The sequence below is a fragment of the Pseudochaenichthys georgianus genome, chromosome 17 (assembly GCF_902827115.2).
Source record: "Pseudochaenichthys georgianus chromosome 17, fPseGeo1.2, whole genome shotgun sequence".
NCBI classification, from domain to species: Eukaryota; Metazoa; Chordata; class Actinopteri; order Perciformes; family Channichthyidae; genus Pseudochaenichthys; species Pseudochaenichthys georgianus.
Genome location: NC_047519.1, coordinates 13,032,533 through 13,056,742, shown reverse-complemented (window position 1 = coordinate 13,056,742; position 24,210 = coordinate 13,032,533). Strand labels below are relative to the sequence as shown.

At 43.8% G+C, this 24,210-nt stretch overlaps 2 protein-coding genes across 2 annotated transcripts in view; one reads left to right on the top strand and one right to left on the bottom strand.

Annotated features, from left to right (window-relative positions):
* The window catches only part of LOC117461967 (zona pellucida sperm-binding protein 3-like), a 526,690-nt gene that overhangs the window by 150,517 nt on the left and 351,963 nt on the right, over positions 1-24,210 (bottom strand). The gene's annotated exons all lie outside the window — the stretch shown is intronic.
* The window catches only part of LOC117462340 (uncharacterized), an 83,414-nt gene that overhangs the window by 17,142 nt on the left and 42,062 nt on the right, over positions 1-24,210 (top strand). The window contains exon 2 of the mRNA XM_034104526.2: positions 20,415-20,596. Coding sequence (XP_033960417.1) covers positions 20,415-20,596 — 182 coding nt within the window. The remainder of the gene's footprint in view (positions 1-20,414; positions 20,597-24,210) is intronic.

Sequence of the window (24,210 nt, the reverse complement as noted above, 5' to 3'; positions counted from 1 at the left end):
CCGTTTTGCCAGTACTGTGGTATTAGTGGTTTAGGAAGAGGGGAGTTCTTCACAAATCCAGCGCTCCCTAATACTTCGAACCTGATCAGTCACCTGAAACATCGTTGGAGCTATGTGCAACTCAAGGCATATGCTCGAACCGGAGCTGCCTAGACGCTGCAATCATGTAGCTGAGTGTGCTGACTTTTCGTACAATGTCCCACTGTCTGGCTTCCTGCATCAAGACAAGTGCTCGGCGCAGTTGTGGCGAAATGTCGCTCCTCTGTTTTCATTTAAACAGCTCCTTATATCCGTTAGCGCAGCTAGCTAGCACCAGATGCTAACAACAACAATGCACGTAAGGTCTCTCTCTCGCTCGGTCGGGCCACACATACACACACCCTCCCGGTCCTCCCGATGGCCAGTCGGTGCCTGCCGGTGAGCGTGGAAGTGTGGTCTGCCACAAGCGGGCGGCAGGAGCGGGGCTGTCAGCATCAGCTTGTAGATGGTATTATAAACTCGATGCGCTCTGAAACTACGGGGCGGCCAAGGTAAAAAAAAATACACATGCGTTAATCGCGTTAAAATAATTAGTGGCGTAATTTTTTTTTTTGTTATCGGTATCGGTCTTGAGAAGCAGGAAGTTATCGGTATCGGTTTCAAAAAACCAATATCGTGCATCCCTAATTTTAGCACGTAAACATGTCACAGAGCCACAAAATACAATTATGAACCTGAAAATAAGCTGTCCTCCCTAATATTTATAAGACGATCCTGTCCCTCTAAATTAAAAAAGCTTTCCATTCCATCCATTTTTTAATGGGAAATACCAGAAAGTGAAAATGTCACTCTTCATATTCCTCTTCTCGTGAAATGTCAACATTTGACAAGCGATTCTGACCCAATCCCTTAGATCCGTACACCAACTGCAGCGCCTTTATAGAGCTCAAATGAATCTGTAGGCTGCCACGGGGCAATCCATTCACTCATTTCCTTCTGACAGTTGGAGCAGCACTTTGTTATAGTTTAACTACACACACAGAACTCCCAGACGCATCCAGAGACTCATAACTTCTTCTCCCGGAACTCTTTTGCGTCTTGTGCTCCGCCTGCGAGAACTGTTTGAACACCGACAACTCTGCCGGGTGACAAGTCCGCAGACGGAGACGCAGGTGCTGCTTCCCGTTTTTATGTGGTTTCCAAACAACCTTGGCTTGCCAACGGTGCCACATAAAACCGTTGAGGGAGCGATCACTCTCCCAGCGGTTTGATGGATGGAAAGATGGATGGGCTGACAGATGACTACATAGGCAGCGCCGATAAGATCAGTGTCATTTTTATACACCGGGGAGATGAAACAGAGAGGGGGGAGCGGTGAGGGAATAGCTCAGAGAGGGCTTCATCGTAAATATTACTAATTCATTTCCCCCAAGAGTGAGGCTATAATAGAGATTGTCAAAGGGAGGAGGCACAAAGAGGAGGTGTGTGCAAGTCTTCCTGTGTGTGTGATAAAGTTGTCGAGAGAAGAGTGAGACCATAGAAGGAGTGGGTGAGAAGAGGCTCCGAGAACACAAGGAAAAGCCGGAGACAGAGGAGACAAACATAGAAGAAAGAGAGCGGGGGAGTGAATGAAATGAAAGAAGTCAGGGGGGATAATCAGGGTATTATGTCTTTTAGTGAGCATAAGATGCGGAAAAAGGGCGAAGAGGAGTACATACAACAAAGTGTGTGAGCTAAAAGAGTTGTCACAGTTTGCCATAATAACTTAACCTCAAGCTTTCTCTGCATCCAATAGGAATCCACCTTCTTTCGTAAGCAGTTGGGTCATTACGTGTCTAAGGTGAGAAGGAAACAAGGAGACAGAAAGGTGATGGTCGTTGTCATCTCCTGTCAGGCCCAGTTTATATTCTCCAACACATTCCTGACTCCCACTCGCTCAGCGTGTTCTCTCCACACAGCCGGTACCCTCGTGTCCCTTATCACGCTCGCTCCCATCTGTTCCTGTTTTAAAACACCCTCAGTGCACAATCATTTTTAGTCAGTGTGGCAGAAAGTGAGAGATCTCTTTTGTCTAAACGTCCACACTCACAAATCCCACTATGAGCTACCATAGCTATTGTTAATGAACATTAGTGCTCACTCCCAAGCGAAAGCTCTCATTCCTGAGGCACATATCGGCCGTAGAAGTTTCTTCAAATACTGTTTTATTCAATAATAAATAATGGGTTATACAATATTAATGTTAATAGAACACGAGTGAAGTACTGAACGTTTTTTTCTGTGTTTTCATAGTTCTTTCAACAACACAATGGCACACTTCTCCAACACAGAGAATGGAAGTGGAATAAAATGGACAAAGCACCCACCGATTGGCCCATCAGCGTACATCATTGTCTGTTATATTCTATTTAGCAGTCCTGTCGCATTCAATAACATCTAATGCATATCGAAAATATTTTGTGTGCGCTTCAATAGGGCCTCGATAATACATTTGGTTAAATGGCATGACTAACGTGCATTTGCAGACCAGTAATGGGCTCATCGGAGTTAGGGGTAACGCTCGTTGGCCAATCCGGTCCAACCCGGACGCCCACTTCCTGTCGTCGCGACCAATGATCGCCACCCACACGCTGACGCCATTGTTTGGACTGGCACGATAAAGCCGTGGATCTCTTTCGAATGCATGAAAGCAAGTCCTAGGGGCAAGTTCACCGATGCGTGAAGGAGATGGGATGCAAGGAAAGAGATGAGAAGGGGGGGGGGGGGAGGTGAGGAGCAAAGCTAATGGTGTTATAGCGACAGTGATAATCAGACTGGCTGAACACCACTTCATCTCACACCGCGCTGACGGGGAAGGAAGCAGGTTGTTGTTGTGTTAGAGCGCATGACGCAGGCGGATATACAGCATCTGTTTATACATGCATGCTTATTTCTCTACATGCATACTTGAAAGGGAATAAAGCGAGGAACTGGTTTGATTGCATGTGATTTACTACTACAAATGTGGCTTGTTCTGTATGTTTAAGGGCACCCTTGGAGCTTTCATTTCCACATACACTCCGCATACAAAAGTATATATATGCAAAATCCTTATATGCAGGGCGGGCATAATAAAAGCCTTTGCTGAAATAGCTCCCTCATATCACACCGCACAATTAGGCCTGGAGTCAAGAGCTCTGCTTGGGTAGATTCCTCCAGGCTTTTACCATGCGTCGGTCTGAATGCTGCAGCCGACTACAGTAAATGTGTGTGTGTGTGATGTGTCCAAGGATTTCGAAGAAGCAGGGTCGCTCGACCTCATTCGTAGTGGCTTTGTTTGTTCGCTCTCTCTTGTTGCCGCGCAAATAAACACAAACAAACAAACGAGGCTTTGCGCTGACTGCCATGCCACACCATATTGGCATTGCCTCTGATACATCTGCGGGCAGCGCTCCCCCTGATGGGCTTTTGTTCCTCAATCCGGTGCTAAAGAGCTTGGAAGGAGAGATTCATCGCGCGGTAATCGCCCTATACAACACACTGTTTCCAATAGACCTACACGCAGGCAACGCAGCTTCACGGAAACCCAGAGGGTGTTCAATTCCCCACACCGAGAGAATGTTCTATTCTTGCAACTTTACCTGCCATCGCGGAGGAAAAACAGGGACATTTAAAACGTAATTAATCCTCCCAAAGAGAGTCATTTCCGTCCCTTGTTTCTTTCACTTTTCCCAACGTAAGAGCCGGGGCTTCTGTGGAAATTGGGTGAATCCATCACACTTTCTGCTTCAATTCCAAGGGTCCCTTTCTCATAGACAACCCACAGGAAAGGCTGGGAGGCCGGCGCAAAGAGACTGTCTTGACAATTTTGTATTGTACTGTGTGTTACTTCCTCATCTGACCTGGCAGTGTGCCCCCTCACGCAGAATAATAGGTGCTAACGCCATTCTCTCTTCGCCGAGCCATCAGTGAGCCATGGAGAGCCGGGGAAGAGGAAGTGATTTCCATGTGAATGGGAACCTTCCCAGCAGCGTCTAAACCTCTCTCTCCTTGTTGTCCTAATTTCCTTTCCTTGCATCCTTCCTTTCTATGTGCATACCTACCTTTACCTGCGTTAGTCCCCGAGCACTCAGTTCCTCTGCTGCTACCTCTCAGCTCTCAGCCTCTATTTACTTCTCCTTTCTCCCTCTCCTCTCTCGCACGCTCTCTCTTTCTCTCTGTCTAGCTTGATGAATGGAGTCGCTGGACTGTGAGCGGCACATCCTCAACGGGGTGTGGCGGGCCATTGCTAGCTGTCTCACATCACTTTTTTTCTCCCTTTCACCAGGGCTGCCTCCCGTGTTGGTATACACGGGTGAACATCCTGTTTCTCGAGCCCATCAAAAGGGTCTCGGGAAGGGGTTTGACAGCAAAGAACACTCTTTTAGACTCTCACCCTTATCCCCTGCCACCGAGGAACTACACCGATGTCCACTCGGCTGAACATGTACAATCCCAACCTAGCCCTCGGAGGATCTCTGAGCAGCCAACTGAGCACGCTCCCAGCGGTCTTTGCCAGCCCCTCCTGCCCTCTCCGCACTCTTGACCCTTTCTCTCGAAACATGGCTGGAAGTGGGCCAGCACGTCATCTCCTCTGAGATACGCCTAGTATCGCCATCCACTTTGCGCTCTCTGTCAGACAAATGGCGGTGGGTAAACCCTGCCGGAGGGGTGCAAAAGGAATCGCCTCAGCTCCATTCTCTCATCCCTTTTGGCACAGAAAAGCTGGCAAGAGCAAACTGTCTTGTGCCGCTCGGAAAGTTTACGACATTATTATGAACCGCAAGTCACACATTGGGTAAACAATTTATTATTCCGTCAGCCGAACTGCATAAAGTAAACTTTTGTTAGACGCCAAGAGTGATGAGCCCCCGCAGGGCCTTGAAGGAGTCGGTGTGGCTTCCAGCTGTTTTATAATAAGTAACAAATAAGCAGAAGTGGCTTGGTGTGTACGATGTAAGCAAAAGAGAGAGGACAGGTGATGGCAGAGAAAAGAAAGGACATAGACTGGATGCCTGGCCTCAATACACCTTATATTTGAGAAGTAAACAAACTATGCATTGTTGCATCTACTCGAAAGGTAGGAGAAACATCCGCACCTCAAATGAAAATGTCCGTCTAGTTTTTTTCTGTAAGTCTTTTTTTCTTCCCCGCTAACATAGTCGCAAAAGCTGTGCACCTGCACTGTCGTTGTTTGTTCCGGGAGCCGTTGGGAAGGATCCCGTGTGGTTTAGCACGCTGTAACTGCTGCACTTGCAATTATGTGTTCGACTCTCACCAGGCTCGTTTTGCTACAGTGCATGAATTCAGAGCACGGCTGCTTTGCATAAAAACAATATTAAACGGGGGGGGGGGGAGGAGGTTTCAAAAAGTCATCTGTTACACATAAACTGCTCCAAATCGCTTTATCTGCATCAATGCAAATGATGCAGCTGGCAATCGGTGCGTTTATATTCAGTGTTATCTGATGTTAGTTTAAAATGTATGAAATGATGGTAATGGTAATACAAACAGTTTGACTTTATTCCTCTTGGTAGTGCAATAACTAAATGATCTCATCGTACTATTTGACTAATCTGAAAACCCTATCAATCTATTACAGCTACTATCTTTATTCAAATCTGATGTTATCTCAATCATGCTTCTAGATTCATACGTTGTATTCTCTATTCATATCATGTTCTCTTCTGTTATTCTTCTCTGACAAATTATGGAATTTGCCGCAAATGTATCAAGCTTTCTTGGAGACGGAAATAAGTCGTAGCTGGCTAAAACACATTGTTGGCCCTCTTTTTAGGAACAGGAGTCAACCCTTACCTCAATCTGATGTAAAGGAGACACGAGGGTCCTAGTTCTATCAGACATTCAGGACCCTTCAGTGGGAAAAGGGACATCAGTGTTTGTTTGTTTTTTACGGATTTGAAAGGAATTCATGAGAAAACACACATGCCAAAATCACAGAACACTCACAATAATGGTGACAGGAAATTGTAGCTTGGTAAAACTCAACAACAACCAGCAATTTCTACAGAATACAAAAAATAAAGAACTTTGATCGCTCATGCAGCTTCCCAGATAATGATTCATTCATTTCCCCTCCACTCAGTGTGACGCTATCAGAAATGAATCATTTATAAGGACCACCTGTAAAGGTCACATAACAGGAGGTCATATCATTGCTGCATATGTAATATTACACAATACTGGCAAATGTGCCTCAAATAAAGGCATACAACAATTTAAAAAAGCTAAATTAGAATGCTATTGTCATTCTCACATATCCCACAGAATCAGTATGTGTTCAATTTAAAAGATGCTATGCATGTACCCAGCAGAAATGGACATGTATTAGTGAAAGATTGCATTACAATTGGCAACAATGTTATCAACACTTCCTGTTTCCCAAATGGACAAGTTCACATGTATTTATATATATATATATATATATATATTAGCTGATATTAGATATAAACACAGCTATTGAACATGTTTGGCATTACTAAAATGAGTTAGCAAGAGCAATCGCAACTGTTAGTTGATGTTAGCTTAAATCTTAGCGTGCTACGTATGCTAGCAGATTTTGATTGAGTTACTTTCCGGGACAGAAAAATCTCAAACATAGTGACTTTTCTCCTGATTTGTCCGTCTCAATAACGCAAGTTTTGTTTCAGAATGTTTGAAAGATCTGTAGATTTAAAAAAAAAAAGGGTCCAATATTTTCTTTGGTAACCATGGGGAGAAAGAATCAGATTATGGAGGGAAATTGTCTCTCAGTGTGGGGTCTGTATCACAACACATCTTTGTTGTAACTGGACATTCCTTGGAACACAAAAACAACAACAATACGATGCAGGTTTGCAGTCAGGTAATGGACATGGAGCTTTAACCTCGATAAGTTGCACTACATTATATTTCTTTAGTGTTTAATATTTCTCACTGCAACTGTCTTCATGTCATCATATATTCTATTGTACAGCAGAGTTTCACCCTTCACCAGAATAAGTCTTATTTTCTGAAAAGGAGTGTGGGAAGCTTCATAAATAACTCAATCCTCCTCTTGAAGAAGGGAGTGTTTTGAGTGCGAGGTTACATTTCAGCGTGGCACCTGGGACGGATTCTGAGACGCTTGATAAATACGGGCCCTGATTGCATTTTCCTACCCCGCTGACATCCCATAATCTTATAACGTATTCAATCAGTGTAAATCCTGTTACTCAAACAAGCCAGCAAGAATATTACATTTCAGTCTCGTTTGGTTCTTCTCTTGCAGCTTCTCCTGCTTTAAAATATCATAAATTGATGATTTTTGTCTCAAGAATAAGCATTTCTCATCTCGACAAACCCCTGTCCGGCCTTCTTCCTGCCTTTAGGCCCGGACAACACCTCATGTGAATTAAACCCGACTTTCTGGATCCCCCGCTGCACAACGGCACATTCTGGGGGGGGGGGGGGATTGAGCGCTTCATTCCCAAAACAATTTGACTAATTCCGTCTGGTTCCAAATGCTCTGTTGTGGAGGCAAAGAGTAATAATGATGAGGGGGATAACTTTAACGTTTAGATAATAGCCAGTAATTTCCAAGAATTGTTATTTTCTAATTAAGTTTTCACATCTTCGGAGCCCAAAGAAGAGATGGAGGAAATGAAATGAAAGGAGGGACTTAATTAAAACGGAGGTGGCTAATACCAGCAATGCTTTTTATCCTTTTATTTTCTCCATCCCTCTGTTTCCCTCGCTCCGTATTAATATTTGATCTAAAGTTCATTGCTTTCTGCTTCAATAGACAGTCAAATCACTGCCGGAAACACTGCTCTCCGTCACATCTCTTTTCTCTTTTCTCCCTTTCACTCACAATCCTCCTTCCTTCTCCCCGTGTCGTATTTCTCCCTTTTTTTTTTTACAACTTCTTCCCTTGAGCTCTTGCCGTCCATTTCTCTCCCACAATATCTCGCAGAATGTCAGTGACGAGTCTAACTGGTTCGAGCCAGCCGCAAACTTTACTTTCCCTTCTCTTAGTCACGTGAGTCAGTCATTCAGCCGTCATTTTATCTCTTTGTCAGTCCCCTCTAGTCCGACCGTGTAAAGCTTTTTAGCTACCTCATATCACGGAAAGGCATTCTCCTCATAACCTTGGATATCATTTCAATTCAAAACGTGGTTGTAGGGATATTTCAATGAATGCCCCTGCTGAAATCTCCATTATATAAGTTACCATTACATTTATGCCCTTTAAGGTTGATTTAGGATTGATGCGGCCTGGCCAACTCCACATTGTTTAGCAGTGTTTGCACTTTAGGCACCTGAGTGCGCCCACACCAGCATGCAAGAAGAGGCATTCACATACTAATGCACTAATGCAGTGTTTCCTATGTTTCCTTTGATGCCAATCTTTTAATATTTTTCGAGCTGCCGCTACTGAGAGGGAAACTGAGTATCTGCTCAGCTTTTAGAGCCGAGAGCTAGTGAATATTTCGCTCTGCGGCTGGATGAGCGCACGGATGCAGCAAATATTGATGTTTATATATATGAATATAAATATGTTTATGTTTATGTATATTATATATAAATAGCTTTCAAAAATGCAAAAAATACATGTTAATTGTTCATATTACTGTTCAAAATTATATATTATAAAGACAGAAATCACTTTAAAAATGCTTTAAAATATGTTTACTGTTGATATTACTGTTTAATATTGTGTTAAGAATGTTTATAACAGAAGACACAATGAATGTAATGAATGACAAACAAAAGAATACAATTTTTTTTTTTAAGAATAGCTGATTATTAATTATTAATACAAATATATATTAAGAAAATGTATTAAGCTGTATGATTAATTTGTCCTATTTTCCATCATAATGTACTCATAATCGCAACAGGGGGGTCCCCCGCCAGATAATGCTATATGGGGGTCCTTGGCATGGCAACGTTTGGGAACCCCTGGACTAATGGACACACACACACACACACACACACACACACACACACACACACACACACACACACACACACACACACACACACACACACACACACACACACACACACACACACACACACACACACACACACACACACACACACACACACACACATGGCCTGCCCAAGTTACAGTTTTTCTCAATTGCTAAACCCACTATTTAGAATCAAAATGCATTTCTTCAAAACAAGAACATAGCCATCTAAACAGAAACACACTTGCCATAACTCTGAATATCTTTTGCAAAATGCACTTACATGACCAAAACTGAAAATACTGGTCACAAAAAAGAATAAGTCGATCGAAACAGAACAAATTGTCCTCTAATGAGACAAATGTGTTTTCATAACTGAAACTCCGGTCACCATAATAACACATTCTACCATAACAATATACATTTCTTGCAAGGTGCTCGAAGGCACTCAAAACTAAAAATACCCCTTCCAGAACCAGATACCTTCTCCAAAAACAAACATTTGTCAGCTCATTAGAAGACTATTTGAACAGTCATTACTAAGTGGCACACTAAATACTGACTACAATCATCAACACACAAACCTCAAGCTATCGATATTGGAAACTGAACGGAAAACTGACAAGTTGGGAGAAACACACTTACATATAGGAAAAACAGTATGTTACTGTAACTATGTCATTGTTTTTATTGTCTCATTTTCAGAAGAGCACCGTAACAGAAACAAAAGATGAATTGAGGTCCTTACCTGTACATACCGGTGCCTTAACTCCTTCACACGGTCAGAGTTGCGTTCAAAAGGAACCTTATAGATCTGTTTCATTCTGAGGTGGTGCCTCTTTAACACCCGCTCAATGGTTGCAACACGTATAGATGCAATGTTACTGAAGACATCCTGGTCTGCAATTATTCTGGCCTGAATCTCCCTTCAGCGGATTTCATTGTTGGCCACAACCATATCAACAATGGCAGACTCTTGTTCTGGAGTAAAGGCCTTTCCTCTGCCACCAGAGCGGGGTGCTCTTTCAGTTCTGTCAATACATATTTGAGAATGTTATGTACTGTAATATAAAAACAGTGATCGAAACCTACATAAAAATAGAAATGCATGAAGTGCTGTAAAAAAGGGTTACAGTAGCTTACCTATTTTCGTGCCTGAAGATCCTAATAATGGATGCCACTGTTGATCTCCGTATATTGGGCTGAACCCTTTGGCCAGCCTCACTGAGGGACACGCCATGGTTTATGACGGGGTCCACAATAGTTGCACGGGTGTTGTCCGAAACTACTGTTCGCATTGGTCCCCTTTCAACTCTTCCACCATGCATACGTACAGCCCTCCCTCTTCCTCTCTGAACATCAGGGTTCCCTCTTCCTCTGTGGACATCAGGGTTCCCTCTTCCTCTCTGAACATCAGGGTTCCCTCTTCCTCTGTGGACATCAGGGTTCCCTCTTCCTCTCTGAACATCAGGGTTCCCTCTTCCTCTCTGAACATCAGGGTTCCCTCTTCCTCTCTGAACATCAGGGTTCCCTCTTCCTCTGTGAACATCAGGGTTCCCTCTTCCTCTCTGAACATCAGGGTTCCCTCTTCCTCTCTGAACATCAGGGTTCCCTCTTCCTCTGTGAACATCAGGGTTCCCTCTTCCTCTCTGAACATCAGGGTTCCCTCTTCCTCTCTGAACAACAGGGTTCCCTCTTCCTCTCTGAACATCAGGGTTCCCTCTTCCTCTGTGAACATCAGGGTTCCCTCTTCCTCTCTGAACATCAGGGTTCCCTCTTCCTCTCTGAACATCAGGGTTCCCTCTTCCTCTCTGAACATCAGGGTTCCCTCTTCCTCTCTGAACAACAGGGTTCCCTCTTCCTCTCTGAACATCAGGGTTCCCTCTTCCTCTCTGAACATCAGGGTTCCCTCTTCCTCTCTGAACATCAGGGTTCCCTCTTCCTCTCTGAACATCAGGGTTCCCTCTTCCTCTGTGAACATCAGGGTTCCCTCTTCCTATCTGAACAACAGGGTTCCCTCTTCCTCTCTGAACATCAGGGTTCCCTCTTCCTCTCTGAACATCAGGGTTCCCTCTTCCTCTCTGAACAGCAGGGTTCCCTCTTCCTCTCTGAACAACAGGGTTCCCTCTTCCTCTCTGAACAACAGGGTTCCCTCTTCCTCTCTGAACATCAGGGTTCCCTCTTCCTCTCTGAACAACAGGGTTCCCTCTTCCTCTCTGAACATCAGGGTTCCCTCTTCCTCTCTGAACAACAGGGTTCCCTCTTCCTCTCTGAACATCAGGGTTCCCTCTTCCTCTCTGAACATCAGGGTTCCCTCTTCCTCTCTGAACATCAGGGTTCCCTCTTCCTCTCTGAACAACAGGGTTCCCTCTTCCTCTCTGAACATCAGGGTTCCCTCTTCCTCTCTGAACATCAGGGTTCCCTCTTCCTCTCTGAACATCAGGGTTCCCTCTTCCTCTCTGAACATCAGGGTTCCCTCTTCCTCTGTGAACATCAGGGTTCCCTCTTCCTCTCTGAACATCAGGGTTCCCTCTTCCTCTCTGAACATCAGGGTTCCCTCTTCCTCTCTGAACAACAGGGTTCCCTCTTCCTCTCTGAACAACAGGGTTCCCTCTTCCTCTCTGAACATCAGGGTTCCCTCTTCCTCTCTGAACAACAGGGTTCCCTCTTCCTCTCTGAACATCAGGGTTCCCTCTTCCTCTCTGAACAACAGGGTTCCCTCTTCCTCTCTGAACATCAGGGTTCCCTATTCCTCTCTGAACATCAGGGTTCCCTCTTCCTCTCTGAACAACAGGGTTCCCTCTTCCTCTCTGAACATCAGGGTTCCCTCTTCCTCTCTGAACATCAGGGTTCCCTCTTCCTCTCTGAACATCAGGGTTCCCTCTTCCTCTGTGAACATCAGGGTTCCCTCTTCCTCTCTGAACATCAGGGTTCCCTCTTCCTCTCTGAACATCAGGGTTCCCTCTTCCTCTGTGAACATCAGGGTTCCCTCTTCCTCTGTGAACATCAGGGTTCCCTCTTCCTCTGTGAACATCAGGGTTCCCTCTTCCTCTCTGAACAACAGGGTTCCCTCTTCCTCTCTGAACATCAGGGTTCCCTCTTCCTCTGTGAACATCAGGGTTCCCTCTTCCTCTCTGAACATCAGGGTTCCCTCTTCCTCTCTGAACATCAGGGTTCCCTCTTCCTCTCTGAACATCAGGGTTCCCTCTTCCTCTGTGAACATCAGGGTTCCCTCTTCCTCTCTGAACATCAGGGTTCCCTCTTCCTCTCTGAACATCAGGGTTCCCTCTTCCTCTCTGAACATCAGGGTTCCCTCTTCCTCTCTGAACAACAGGGTTCCCTCTTCCTCTCTGAACATCAGGGTTCCCTCTTCCTCTGTGAACATCAGGGTTCCCTCTTCCTCTGTGAACATCAGGGTTCCCTCTTCCTCTCTGAACATCAGGGTTCCCTCTTCCTCTCTGAACATCAGGGTTCCCTCTTCCTCTCAGAGCTCCTCTACCTTCTCGATCAGCCATTTTGTTCACACAAACATCTTACTGAAGTGAGGGAGGTCTTTTATAGGATTCTCACTAATTACAATTACGATAGGAAAGTCATTGATATCAGCTTACACTAACATCATTACTGTAAGGTATACAGTACATTCCATTCAGTTACCTTTTTCAATGGGGTGATTGACTGATAACAAGTGTTAATATTTTGCAGATCAAGTGTCAATTAGTGTAGCTATGGTGTAAGTTTATGAGGAGTAAGTGTTATCCACTGTGAGAAGATTATTTTGTTTTGTAGACATGAGTTACACAAAAGATTTTTGATGTTTGTGTAGAGCATTGTAACTTCTGTTAGAGAATAGTGTGATCTGTTTTGCAAAACACTGCTTAGCATCTGCATGTTGTGTGATATCAATGATACATGGTATACTGTTGTAGAGAAATGGTTTTCTGTTTCGATGGCTGTGCTGTTGGTTTGATGAAAGGAATTTTGATTCTAAATAGTGGGTTTAGCGATTGAGAAAAACTGTAAACAGCAGCATGCAGTGTTTTAAACCGCTTTCCCTGGAGCCTGTGAAGAAACAGATCTACACTGTTTCATTATTAACCCAGTTAGCACTGAGATAGCACGCGCTGCTTCATTGCAAAGCAGTCTAATTTAACCCCGTAGTGACTTGGGGAAGAACACACATTCCGCCTATACAGCAAATGCTCTTTCCGCATCTCCATCCCTGCCTCTCTGTGTCTCTAACACTCGTGACGATGCCTAAGTAACACTCCCCCCCCCCCCCCCACCCCCCCCCCAGCCTTGATCCAGCCTTCCATCTCTCTCTGGCCTTTTCCCTTAAGCCCTCTTGAGTATGAGTGCCTGTGTGATGGACTCCCCCCTAAGCGGAGGCAGATTTTATTCAGGCTATTTTCAAAACCACTGCCTGCGCTTTAGCCAAGTAGACATTTTTTTAATGACTCCCCTAACCCGACGCCTTCCACCACCGCCGACACGAGAGACATTATGCCTCAGATGAGACGCGGTTGAGTCTCACGCGCTTTATTTTTGTATTCCCACTCCCATCCCCTCTCCGGCCCACAGGTAGACTCCAATCCTTTCCATTCCTCTCTTTCATTTAACATCTATCTGTCCACCTCTTCTTTTAGATCATCCCCCTCCCTCTCATCTCCATGCAGCATGTTGTCAATTTAAGCTCATTTTCTGCACTTTTAAACCTGTATTAAACTCCACCCTGCATAATTAACACTCACCATGTGTCATTTCACTTCATTTCCATCTAATCCCCTCGCCAGCGTCGCACTGTTCATCTCTCTCTGGCAGCGGCCGGGCAACTTGTTCAAATAAAAACCCCTCTGAGTTTGTCCCGTGGGAATGAGCGCAGGCCGATATGAACTCGGTTAGAATGAAACATGTGGACGCCTCGCCTGTGAAGTCGTGTTCAAATATCGATCTGCTCTCTCCATGGCACACTTATGGCCAGCTCAACGGGGAGCGCCTACTTAGTGAGACATGGAACATTGAGCTCAAGCGCCCATGTTGTTTCCTCGCCGCCCGCTCCAATGGCTTTACCTGCGAACAAAGGACCGACCCGTGGCACGCTCTATTTTCATCCCATGTGTGCTTTTATCAGCGACCCCCGGGTGCTTTCTGGAGCCTTTTCATGAACCGAATGAGCTTGGAACCTCTCTTGGTCAGCTCACCCACCCCCCTTTCCATCTACCTCTCTTTCTATTCCCACTCCATCACAGGTGGAAATGATGTATGACTCGTGTTGCCAGCTGCTCGACTGTGTGAGCTGCACGCTGATAATGACTAAGTCTGGCCTATACTTTGCCAGCATCCTAGCCTCTTTGTCACTCTCCTCCTGAGCGCTACCCGTGTGTGACAAGTGTGCATGAGCGAGAGTGAGGCTGGAGCGTGTGTGTGTGTGTGTGTGTGTATGTGTGCGTGTGTGTGTGTGTGTGTGTGTGTGTGTGGTTATGTAAGAGAGAGACTATGGCAGGAAGTGCTGCGCCGGCGTAGGCGTTCCCCCGATTCGATATACAATGGGACAGATCAATAGAAACAGCGGTCTTGTAAATAACTTTCCTAATGTGCCGTCTTCTCATTAGCAACATTCCTGTTTATGTGCGAGTCGTCTCCGCCTAAGCCTTCTGCTGCTGTCGGTCCCAGATGGTAGGCATGGTAGTCACACAACATAAACTGGCATTTAGTGTTGATTCATTGGCACATGCTGTCCCTTTCCACTGGGCAGACCCCTGCAGGGGCCAAGGGGGCGTTGGCATAGTGATTGTGTGACGTATTACTGTCATGTGAACTATGTGATCAATTGCTCACATTGAGACAAAATATGTTTCCTTTTGTTGGACAGCTACTGATCATGGAATCGTGCTGCAGGGATTTAGCCATACCAACAGCAGTAACATTGGTGTTGGGCGAAGGCCTGCTGTCTGTGTTTTCTAATTCATCACAAAGGTGTTGTATGGAGATGACGTCAGAGCTCAGGACAGGTTATTCCACACCGAACCGGAAACATCCTTTGTTCATGGAGCTTGTTTTGTGTGCACAAAGCATTGTCATGTTTAAACAGGAAATGGACAAACACACACTGTTGCCACAAAGTTGAAGCACACATCTGTGAACATTATCGGATGATAATGAAGCAACATATTCTGCTCATTTTGAAATGATTTTGTTCCAGCAGCAGTGTCAAGCATTACACAAGTTAAAGATGTTAAAAAGATACAATAAGATACAAATATAATCAAAAAAAATCCCTAGAGTATCTGAATACTACACAATATAACAACATATTGAATGAAAAGCAGTATAGTCGATTAAAAGGAGACACTTTACAAGCTATGGGGCAGAAAGTTCATTGTCGTCATCTTTGTACCTAAAACTTCATTTGAATCACCATATCCTTATTTTGTATAGAAAGTCGATGGAAGAAGTCACACGACCCTGCTTTGTAGAAATTGCATACATTATACTTCCTGTTTCGCCACTTATCTTTTGGCGGGAAACCTACCCGGATGATGTAACATGTTTTCTAATATAGGAAGTGTAATAATATACTCTCTATAGGCTTTATGTTTTGTCCAAAACATGTTAAAGTTCAAATGACATGTATTAGTAAGTCTGTTATGAATTGCAAAATATCTTAGTGGCATTCAAATGATTTGCACTTCAGTTTGCATCAAAGAGAAGGATGTGTTTCACGAACTGAAAGCCACTCATCCAATGATATGAATGAAGGAATTTGATAGTGACTTGAAGAGAGAATAATACATGAAAGGTAAGAACATATGCACAGAGAGTAATAAGGACAAATTATCTTAAGGATGTCAGAGGAGGTGAATAATGAGTAAAACAACGAGCAGCACTATTCTATACAATAAGTAGACATTAGTCTGTAAGTGAAGTGAATCCCGCCGTTACTACATTACACTTCAGGCGCTGTGAAGCACGCTGGGTAGCATCCTGTGTAACAACTTGGGTCAATGAGAGAGGCGGGAAAAGGAGGAGGAGGAAGCAGTTGGTCACCAGGCGGTAAATGAAGTAAAGCACAGAAGAAGAAGTGGGTAAAGAGCATCCCGGAGAGCAGCGTATGGTAACGGCCCTTTAGAGCCATGAGGCCAGCAGTGAGCCTCATGTCACTCTCACTGCTTGCAATAATAATTAATAATTCCTTACATTTATTATAGCGCTTTATCAATGACTGAAAGCGCTTTACATATACACACATTACACATATATCATACATGCAATGGTCAGATACTGTGGACAATACCCACAATGTGTGCAGAGATGCTGCGGCGCTAGCTAGCAGCTAACCAGCGAGCATATTTAACAATGAAAAACAAATCCCATTCAAATATCAGTGGTGTATTTGTGCTGTTATGTCATCTCTATTGAGAAAAAAAGAAATCTCTATTACAGCCCCAATAAACAAATGTAATTCATGTAGTATTTTTTAAAGAGGAGCATTTCTCTCCGACAATAAAACCGCATTTAATAAAGACCAATCAGGTAAACACGGAGATCATAGCAGGGAAACAGCATTATTATAGTGGGCAGCTTATTAAAGGACGGCTATTAGGTTCACTGGGGTTTCTTCTTGATCTAGAGGGAATGTGTGCTAATCCCCTCAAATCCATCTGGGCCGTTTGTATTTCTACAACGTTGTCCATGCAAATATACTCGTATTACCGCAGCAACGACATGCTGGTTCTCGGTTTGATAACTGTTATTTCACTTGTGATGTGACAGGGTTACTGGTTTTCTGACTGATATGTACAGCCATGGTGCTACATGTTTAATATGTCATCAAGAAAGCCTTTCACCTTATCCTGTTTGGTATGAAATACTTATCTCACAGATGGATGTCCTTATTGCCACGGTGACCCTTTGTCCCATCAGTGGGAATCCACAGTGTTGTTCAGTACGTGTTGGTAATCGCAAGGTGCCTTACAGTATGCAGGGCATTTTAAAACCCAAAGGCTGTGGTTTACTTTCCCTGTGATATTTTTCAAAGTGGTCATTTAACTGTTAACCTTTATACGAAAAACACTCAATAAGGTGATTATAGTTGTATGACTAGTGACCTCTAAGGCTCCGCGTTGTTGGACAGGTGCAGAAGCGGTCTCCACTGGTGTCGAGGAGGCTGTGTGTGAGCAGCAGCTTTCACACTGGGAGGAGGTCACCTGATTGTTAGCAGCACTTAGAGCCCACAGCTGCTGAAGGAGTGCAATCCAAGCAGGGGAAAGAAGAGTCGGCAAGTGTAATGTGTTTTCGGTAATGGGTACGTTGTGTAATGTGAGTTAAATGTGAACACATAAGTGAAACATGAGTCAAATGTGATTCAAACACATGAGTAAAAGCACGAGTATAAACATCATTCAAATGGAAAAGGTGAGGTAACACGTGAATGTGTGTAAGATCTGAGTAACACAGGAAAAGTGAGAGTAAAACGTAATCAATATGTGAGTAACATGTGAGTACAAATGAGTATAACATGTTAAAGACGTGTATATGTGAGTAACACCTAGGTTAATATGAGAAAAACATGACAAACATTTGTGTAACACGTGAAACGCATAATTAATGCATGAATAAAACAAAAGCAAGGCATTAGTAAAACACAAAAAAACATCATTTCCACATGAATAAAACAAGAGTAAAACGTTCTAAAAAACAAACAACCTAGATATGAAGTAAAGATTAGTAGAGAAGGTTTAAAGAGTAAACACATGTGTAGACATGAGTAAAAGTATCAGGTAAAACATGAATACATGGTGAGGTTACATGAAAAACACGAGTAACACGAGAGGAAACATATACGTAAAACATGTGAAAAACGTTTAATATGTGAGTCTCAAGTCAAATACAAGGTAACACGTGTCGCACATGATTAAAACATGTGAAAAGAACCTGTGGCATAAATGAGCTACACATAAGTAAAGAAAGAATACAATGTAAGTAAAACGTCAGCGCAACTTAATCATGGCTAAAAGTCAAACGCGATTAAATTAGATGTTATTAAGGGGTTGAAATAACACGAGTAAGTTAAACGTTAGTAAGCTGTGAGTAAAACAAGTGTGAACCAAATAATGCAAGTCATAACTCAGGTGAAACATCAATAAAACATCAGTGGAACACAAGGAAAACAAGCCTTTATATAGAAGCTGTATTGATTGGACCAGAGGCCGATCTGTTCCCGCAGATCCTGTGCAGACAAGCCTTCAGGGAATCATCGCGCAGACGTTGACACTGAATACCTCGGCTGCTGTTTGCATCCTGTTTCCTTGTTTAACCGTGACAATGATTGTTCCCTGACCTTCACCCAGCAGCTCCAATCGGTTCTGCTGCCACCACAGAGAACATTAGTATTGACTCCCCCGTGTGTTCCAATGCATCCCGGTGTCACATCCTCGGCAACCTGGGGGCAGTTAACACTCGACACGTTTTGCTGTTTCCAATATTTAAGACTCAATGTAAGAAAACATCAAAATAAGGAATTCAACGTTTTTCACAATTTTAAAATGCCTACGGGGGAAACAAATGTCCAAGTAAATTGAATGAATAGAGCAAAAAATTATAATAAATATATGGTAACTTATTTGTATGTGTTAGAGAGATTGGAATGGCATCAGAGGAAAGCAACATTAGCATGATAACATTCCAAGTATAGGAAATATGATACAATTAAATAATTCTAATCCTAATCTTGTTATGTGCCTGAGAAGTTGCCATGGCATGGGGCAGACACAAGTTTTTTTCCAGTATGATTGAAATTCTGCGTCTTTGGTACAGTTGACAGATCAGGAAAAAGGAAATATGTGTTCTGAAAGACGCTGACAAATGTTAACAGTGTGAAAGGAAACTGCTGGGGAAATAGAGAAGCACTTCACCAACATTCAAACCTGTCCAGAAACAATTATTTCCAAAATTCATGTCATCAATGTCATCTTCAATTATTTGAAAAAGAAAAGTCAAACAAGGGGAAATGAAAGAAAGCTGCATTCTCGCTGGACTTTTTTTCTCTGCTTGCCACATCTACACCAGGTCTCACATCTCACGTCTTTTTATTTTTAATTATTTTAATTATGTATTTATTTGTATTATTAATGTATTATACACATTTACATAAATCAATTATTGACCTTCAGATTTTCTGTTCTGTATTTCTTTATACTGTATATAATTATGGTAATGGGAGTAAAGCTATTTAGAATATGAAAATGTGTCAAATGACCTGTTTGTCCTCAGGTAGATAACTTGTTAGAGTTAAAAAAAACCTGTGTGCTTTAAAAAAAAAAATGTATCAAGACTTGAAAAAGACGACAATCAAACACCCCGCGTGATAACCGCCGCCGCTATGATGTGTGAACCGTTATCCCGTTTCTCAAAGTGAAATAACCTCACATGTGGTGTCGCTGTGATGTTGTCAGATGTACAGCTGACGGTGTGCCAGCCTCAGATACTGCTCTGCCGAAGTGCTGGCTATCTTTTATTCTGTCAGCCCAATTTGTTTGTGCGAGGTTTTTCACCGCTCGCATTTACAGGTCTATCTGATTCCCTTAGCTTTAGCTGCACCGATAACAGCTCTGTTTGAATGCGCCTGTCTGTTCTGTCTGTGCGTGCCAAATAGTGATATCTCACCCTTTCCCTCGCTCAATTTCTATCTTTCCTCCCACACTTAGTCTTGTCAGTGCAGCTGGTGGACTATAGGTGTGTCAGATTGAAATAAAGTGCTCGGTGAAATTAGGTACATTGTATGCAGCGATGCACAGATGTACTCCATATTTTCCTCAGATAAATGCATCGGGTGAATCATAAAAGACGTGTAGCATACTGTACTGTGTGTCTCAGTGTACTGTAAACTGCAGCGCCAGCACTGTGAGCATGTGCTGCTTTAATGTGCCCGCACTAAAAGTAAAATCTGCATGTTTAAATATGGCGGCAGCGCACATGAAAGAGCCCTTTACTTTGATTAATTCTTGTTCGCTGGTCGGAGGAATGGACTAAAAAAAGCAGTTAGCTCATGTCATGGAGTTCAAATGTTCAAATGTTTTCAAAGGCATAGAGAGAGCAGCTTTGCTTACCTGTCATCTTTGCTTCACTTTAATCTCCTTCTGTTTTTATTAAATCCTTTTAATTAAGTTATTTTTTTACAGCAGGTTTTTCTGGCCATATTTACCAGTCTTTTAATAACACCACAATGTGAAGGCGTTCAAGCGTTGCCTTTTCTCTTTTCTTTTATCTCCCTCCTTCATCCTCTGTTCTGTTCAATTAAATGCCTTGTTATCTGAAAATTGCAAATATTGGCTCAGCGCAGGTAGGGGAACAGCAATGTGGAAACAGTTTAAAAGACAACAAATAAATGATTAATGTTTACATAAAGTATATCGAAGCTACTGAACACGGCTAATATGTTCCGTCGTGTTTATCTCACAGGCATGTGGTCCTTCTCTGTTTCTGAACTGGCCATCCCGGGCGCTGAGATCGGACGCATCTCGGCAACGGACGCCGACCTCGGTGAGAACGCCAAGCTGGAGTACACCATCCTGGAGGGGGAGACGGGGGAGACGTTCAACATCACCGGAATGAACCAAGAGGCGGTCATCACGCTCAACAAGGTGAGACGACAGAGAACAGGAGAGAAGGGTCATGTACAGAAAGGTTTTTAAAGGTCAAAGTAAAAAAAGGTGGAGGAGTGAAGAAGAAGAAGAGCAGATGATGATGAGGAGGGGAGGTGATGAGGGCAGAGGAATTGTGCTCTGCCTGTGAGTCAAAGCATAGCAAACAAAACATGTTGTCTAAGCCCATTAACCTGGAATTACCCGGATATACACAAAGACACCGGATAAGCCAATAAGATCGGAAATGATCCGCCCCCTCAGGAGTCTCTTTAGTGAGGATTTTTAAACAGGTGATTTATATTCATCTCACCTTTTCTCTTTTTCCGACTCCCGTCAGATGAGAGCGGTTTGATGGTTTTCTGACAAACTGATTTCCCGCTCGATTCACTGTTAACCAGCCTCCTCCTTTTTATCAATATTTCCGTCTGTACAGTGGACATAATGAAGCGTCTTCCCGAACTCAATCCAAGCATACCCAGATGCAAATGTTTGCGGCAGCTTAGTTGGGTGTGGTTTGAAGCGAGAGTGTTTGGACCAGCCGAGATGACTGCTTTCCTTATTCAGAAGGTTTCCCCCCTGCGGAGCGTTTGCATGCACTGAAGGATGAAGGAGACGCTGCCTTCCCACCTTGAGTTCAAATGGCTAATAGTTCCCTTTAGTGTAATAGTATTTCAATTTCAAACGTTCCCTAAGCTGCCTGTCGTCTCCAATAATCACATTCATCTGAAGATGTGTGTGCACAGTGGGGAGGTGAATGGGGGGGGGGCTGACACCCACTCATTACCAGTATGACTACTAAGAGTTCATACCTGTCTGTCTACCGAGAACGCCCTCACTTGTAATGTCGACGTAATGGGGAGAGGGGCCCAGTGTGTGGGAGGCATGTCTGAGATATGATGCTTTCATTTCTAATGAGCCTTACCCAAGTGACTCACACACTTCAATGAAAAAGACATGTGTGTGTCTATTAATGCTGTCGGAAACGTCTTCCATCAATGGATGTCAGTCGGTAAGTGCTTAAACAGTATGCGCTAGTCACATGAGCTACACAGGCTGTTATATGCATTATAATGCAAGAGTAGAGGTCGCAAGAGTTGATGCACTTGTTTGCTTGTCAGAACATGTTGGTGTGTTGGAACTATATGAATATTTGATGTCAATATTATCATGTAAGTAACTATTTTATCCCAATAATCATCAAAAATATGGTTTACTTTTTTAAATGTAATTAAAATATGCAAGAAACAATTGCTTTTCCGTGGGTTCCCGGATGTATAATCTGAATATTTTGGCCTTTGAGATGAATCTTCTTGACTTTATTAAGGAATGAAGCTGTTGGCAAATGCAATTAGGGCAACAAGCAGGCTAATTTAGGAAGTATTTTTCACAAAAAGAAAGACGTGAAACTAACACATCTCAAATATCTGTCATTTTGCCAACATCTTATAAGACAGAATTGTGTGATACCAGAAATAAAAGATTTAAAAAAGGACATAACAATAGTGAGTGAGGGAGGTAGGGATGAAGGGGTTAATGGGTGGAGGCGTGAAGCGATGTGTGTGAGGATGAAGAGATGAGGGAATGTAGGAATGAGGGGTGTTGGGTATGAAGGGATGTTTGAGAGGATGAAGGGGTGAGGGTAGGCACATTCAAATAAAGGGTTGTGTTTTTTCTATTTCTGGTTTTTGTCCAACTCAGAGTCCGAAACGTTACCAAATTGGATATACAGTATAATAAACTGGCAAATCCTTGCATTTGAGACACTTGCATCACATTTCTCCTTCATGTCCGTGGCTCAGTCAGTAGGGGCTTGGACTGGGAGCCGTAGGGTCGCCGGTTCAAGTCCCCGAACAGACCTAAATATGGAGTGTGGACTGCTACTTGGAGAGGTCCCAGTTCACCTCCTGTGCCCTTGAGCAACAACCTTATCCACCCTCACAGGACAACCCGAGCAAGGCCTCTTAAAGGTGCCCAGAACCAGGTTAAAAACTAAGGGGGACTGTGCTTTTGAGGCGGTGGCCCCAAGGCTTTGGAATGAACTCCCCCAGAAACTGAGAGCCTCTGTCTCAGTGGAGATTTTGAAAGGGCAGCTAAAGACTTCCGACAGGCTTTTGGGGCGTCGGAGGAGGAGGTGAGTTTGTAGCTGTTTTTCATTGGTGTTTTATCCTATCTTTTACTTGCTGTGGTTTTATGCCTTTTATTCTACATTTTATAGTTGTATTTTGTATTGTGTATTGTGTACTGTATGTAAAGCACTTTGTACATTCGTGTTGAGAAGGGTGCTGTATAAATAAAGTTTTACTTACTTACTTACAAATGTTCTTTGAGGTATTTATAAAAATAACAGCTACTCTTTCATTTAAAAATTCAGAATCTATCAATTCAAATTTTGCTCATTAAAAAGGTAAAACCATGTACTAAAAAGTCCCTTTGTGTCTGGAGGCTTCAAATTGCAAACTCACATTGAATATTGGATTGTGATTATTCAGATTCAAGGTGATTTCAGAAAAAGAAATGTCCTACAGTAACATCTGAGGGCATTAACAAAAGGCAAAAACACCTTGAGTGTTGAGAAGACTTGAAAGGTCCCCTATTCTCTCTTTTTTTTAAAAATATATTATAGGTCACAGATATATACAAAACATGTCTCTAAAGTGTTTTGCTTGAAATACCAAACCGATCATAAATTGTAGCATGCCATAAACCCCTCTGTTTCAGCCCCGTTTCAGAAGTGCTGATTCTGTGTCCGTAGCTTTAAATGCAAACGAGCTCCTGCTGGCCACGCCCCTCTGAGAGATGATTGGTTTAAAAAAACAGAATGGTGCTCTAGGAAGGGTTCTATTTCGTATATGGCTTCGCCCTCTAAGGCTATCGCTATTGGGTAATCCCCTGCGCACCCGTGCCACACTGAAACACTTGTAGTCCACGCACCCCCGCAAGGTGGGCCCCACCCTCGAGCTCCCTTCCGGTATAAATAAGAAGGAGGCCCGACAATCTGCTCCCTCTTTTCTTCAGCACCCTGTTACTGAAGCACAAGAGACACTTCAATTGCAGAGTAAACATGAGTAACAATTGTGTGAGAGATTGTCCCTCATGTGGCTCTGGGTTCATAATTATGACGAGCACACAGTATGCGAATCCTGCCTGGGGTCAGAGCACGCGTACGCGGCTCTAAACCAGCAGGTAGCATGCACACACTGCGCCCGTCTCCCCTCGGGCGACAGGAAGCGGAGAGCGGACGCTCTCGCTGCTGCGGCCGAGGAGGACCATTGGCCCGTCCAGGCTTACGAGCCCGCGGACGGGGGCCGAGTGTCTCTGGGGCCGAGTGTCCCTGGGGCCGAGTGTCCCTGGGGCCGAGTGCCGGGCAGGAGTCCGACAACTCTTACCCCGCCTCCCTCCACGGTTCACCGTTCGGTTCTCCCCTCCCTCCGACGGGGGAGACAGAGTCGGAGCAGGGTGCCAGCTTGGCGGCCGAACATGCTTTCCCCCTCTCCGTCACCACAGCGCTACCGGTGATAGGTGGCATCCTAGGGGAACTGCCGGAGATCATACGGCCGCCTGCAGAGATCTCCCCCTTCCCCTAGCTCAGGAGAGGTGTGCTCTGGACGACA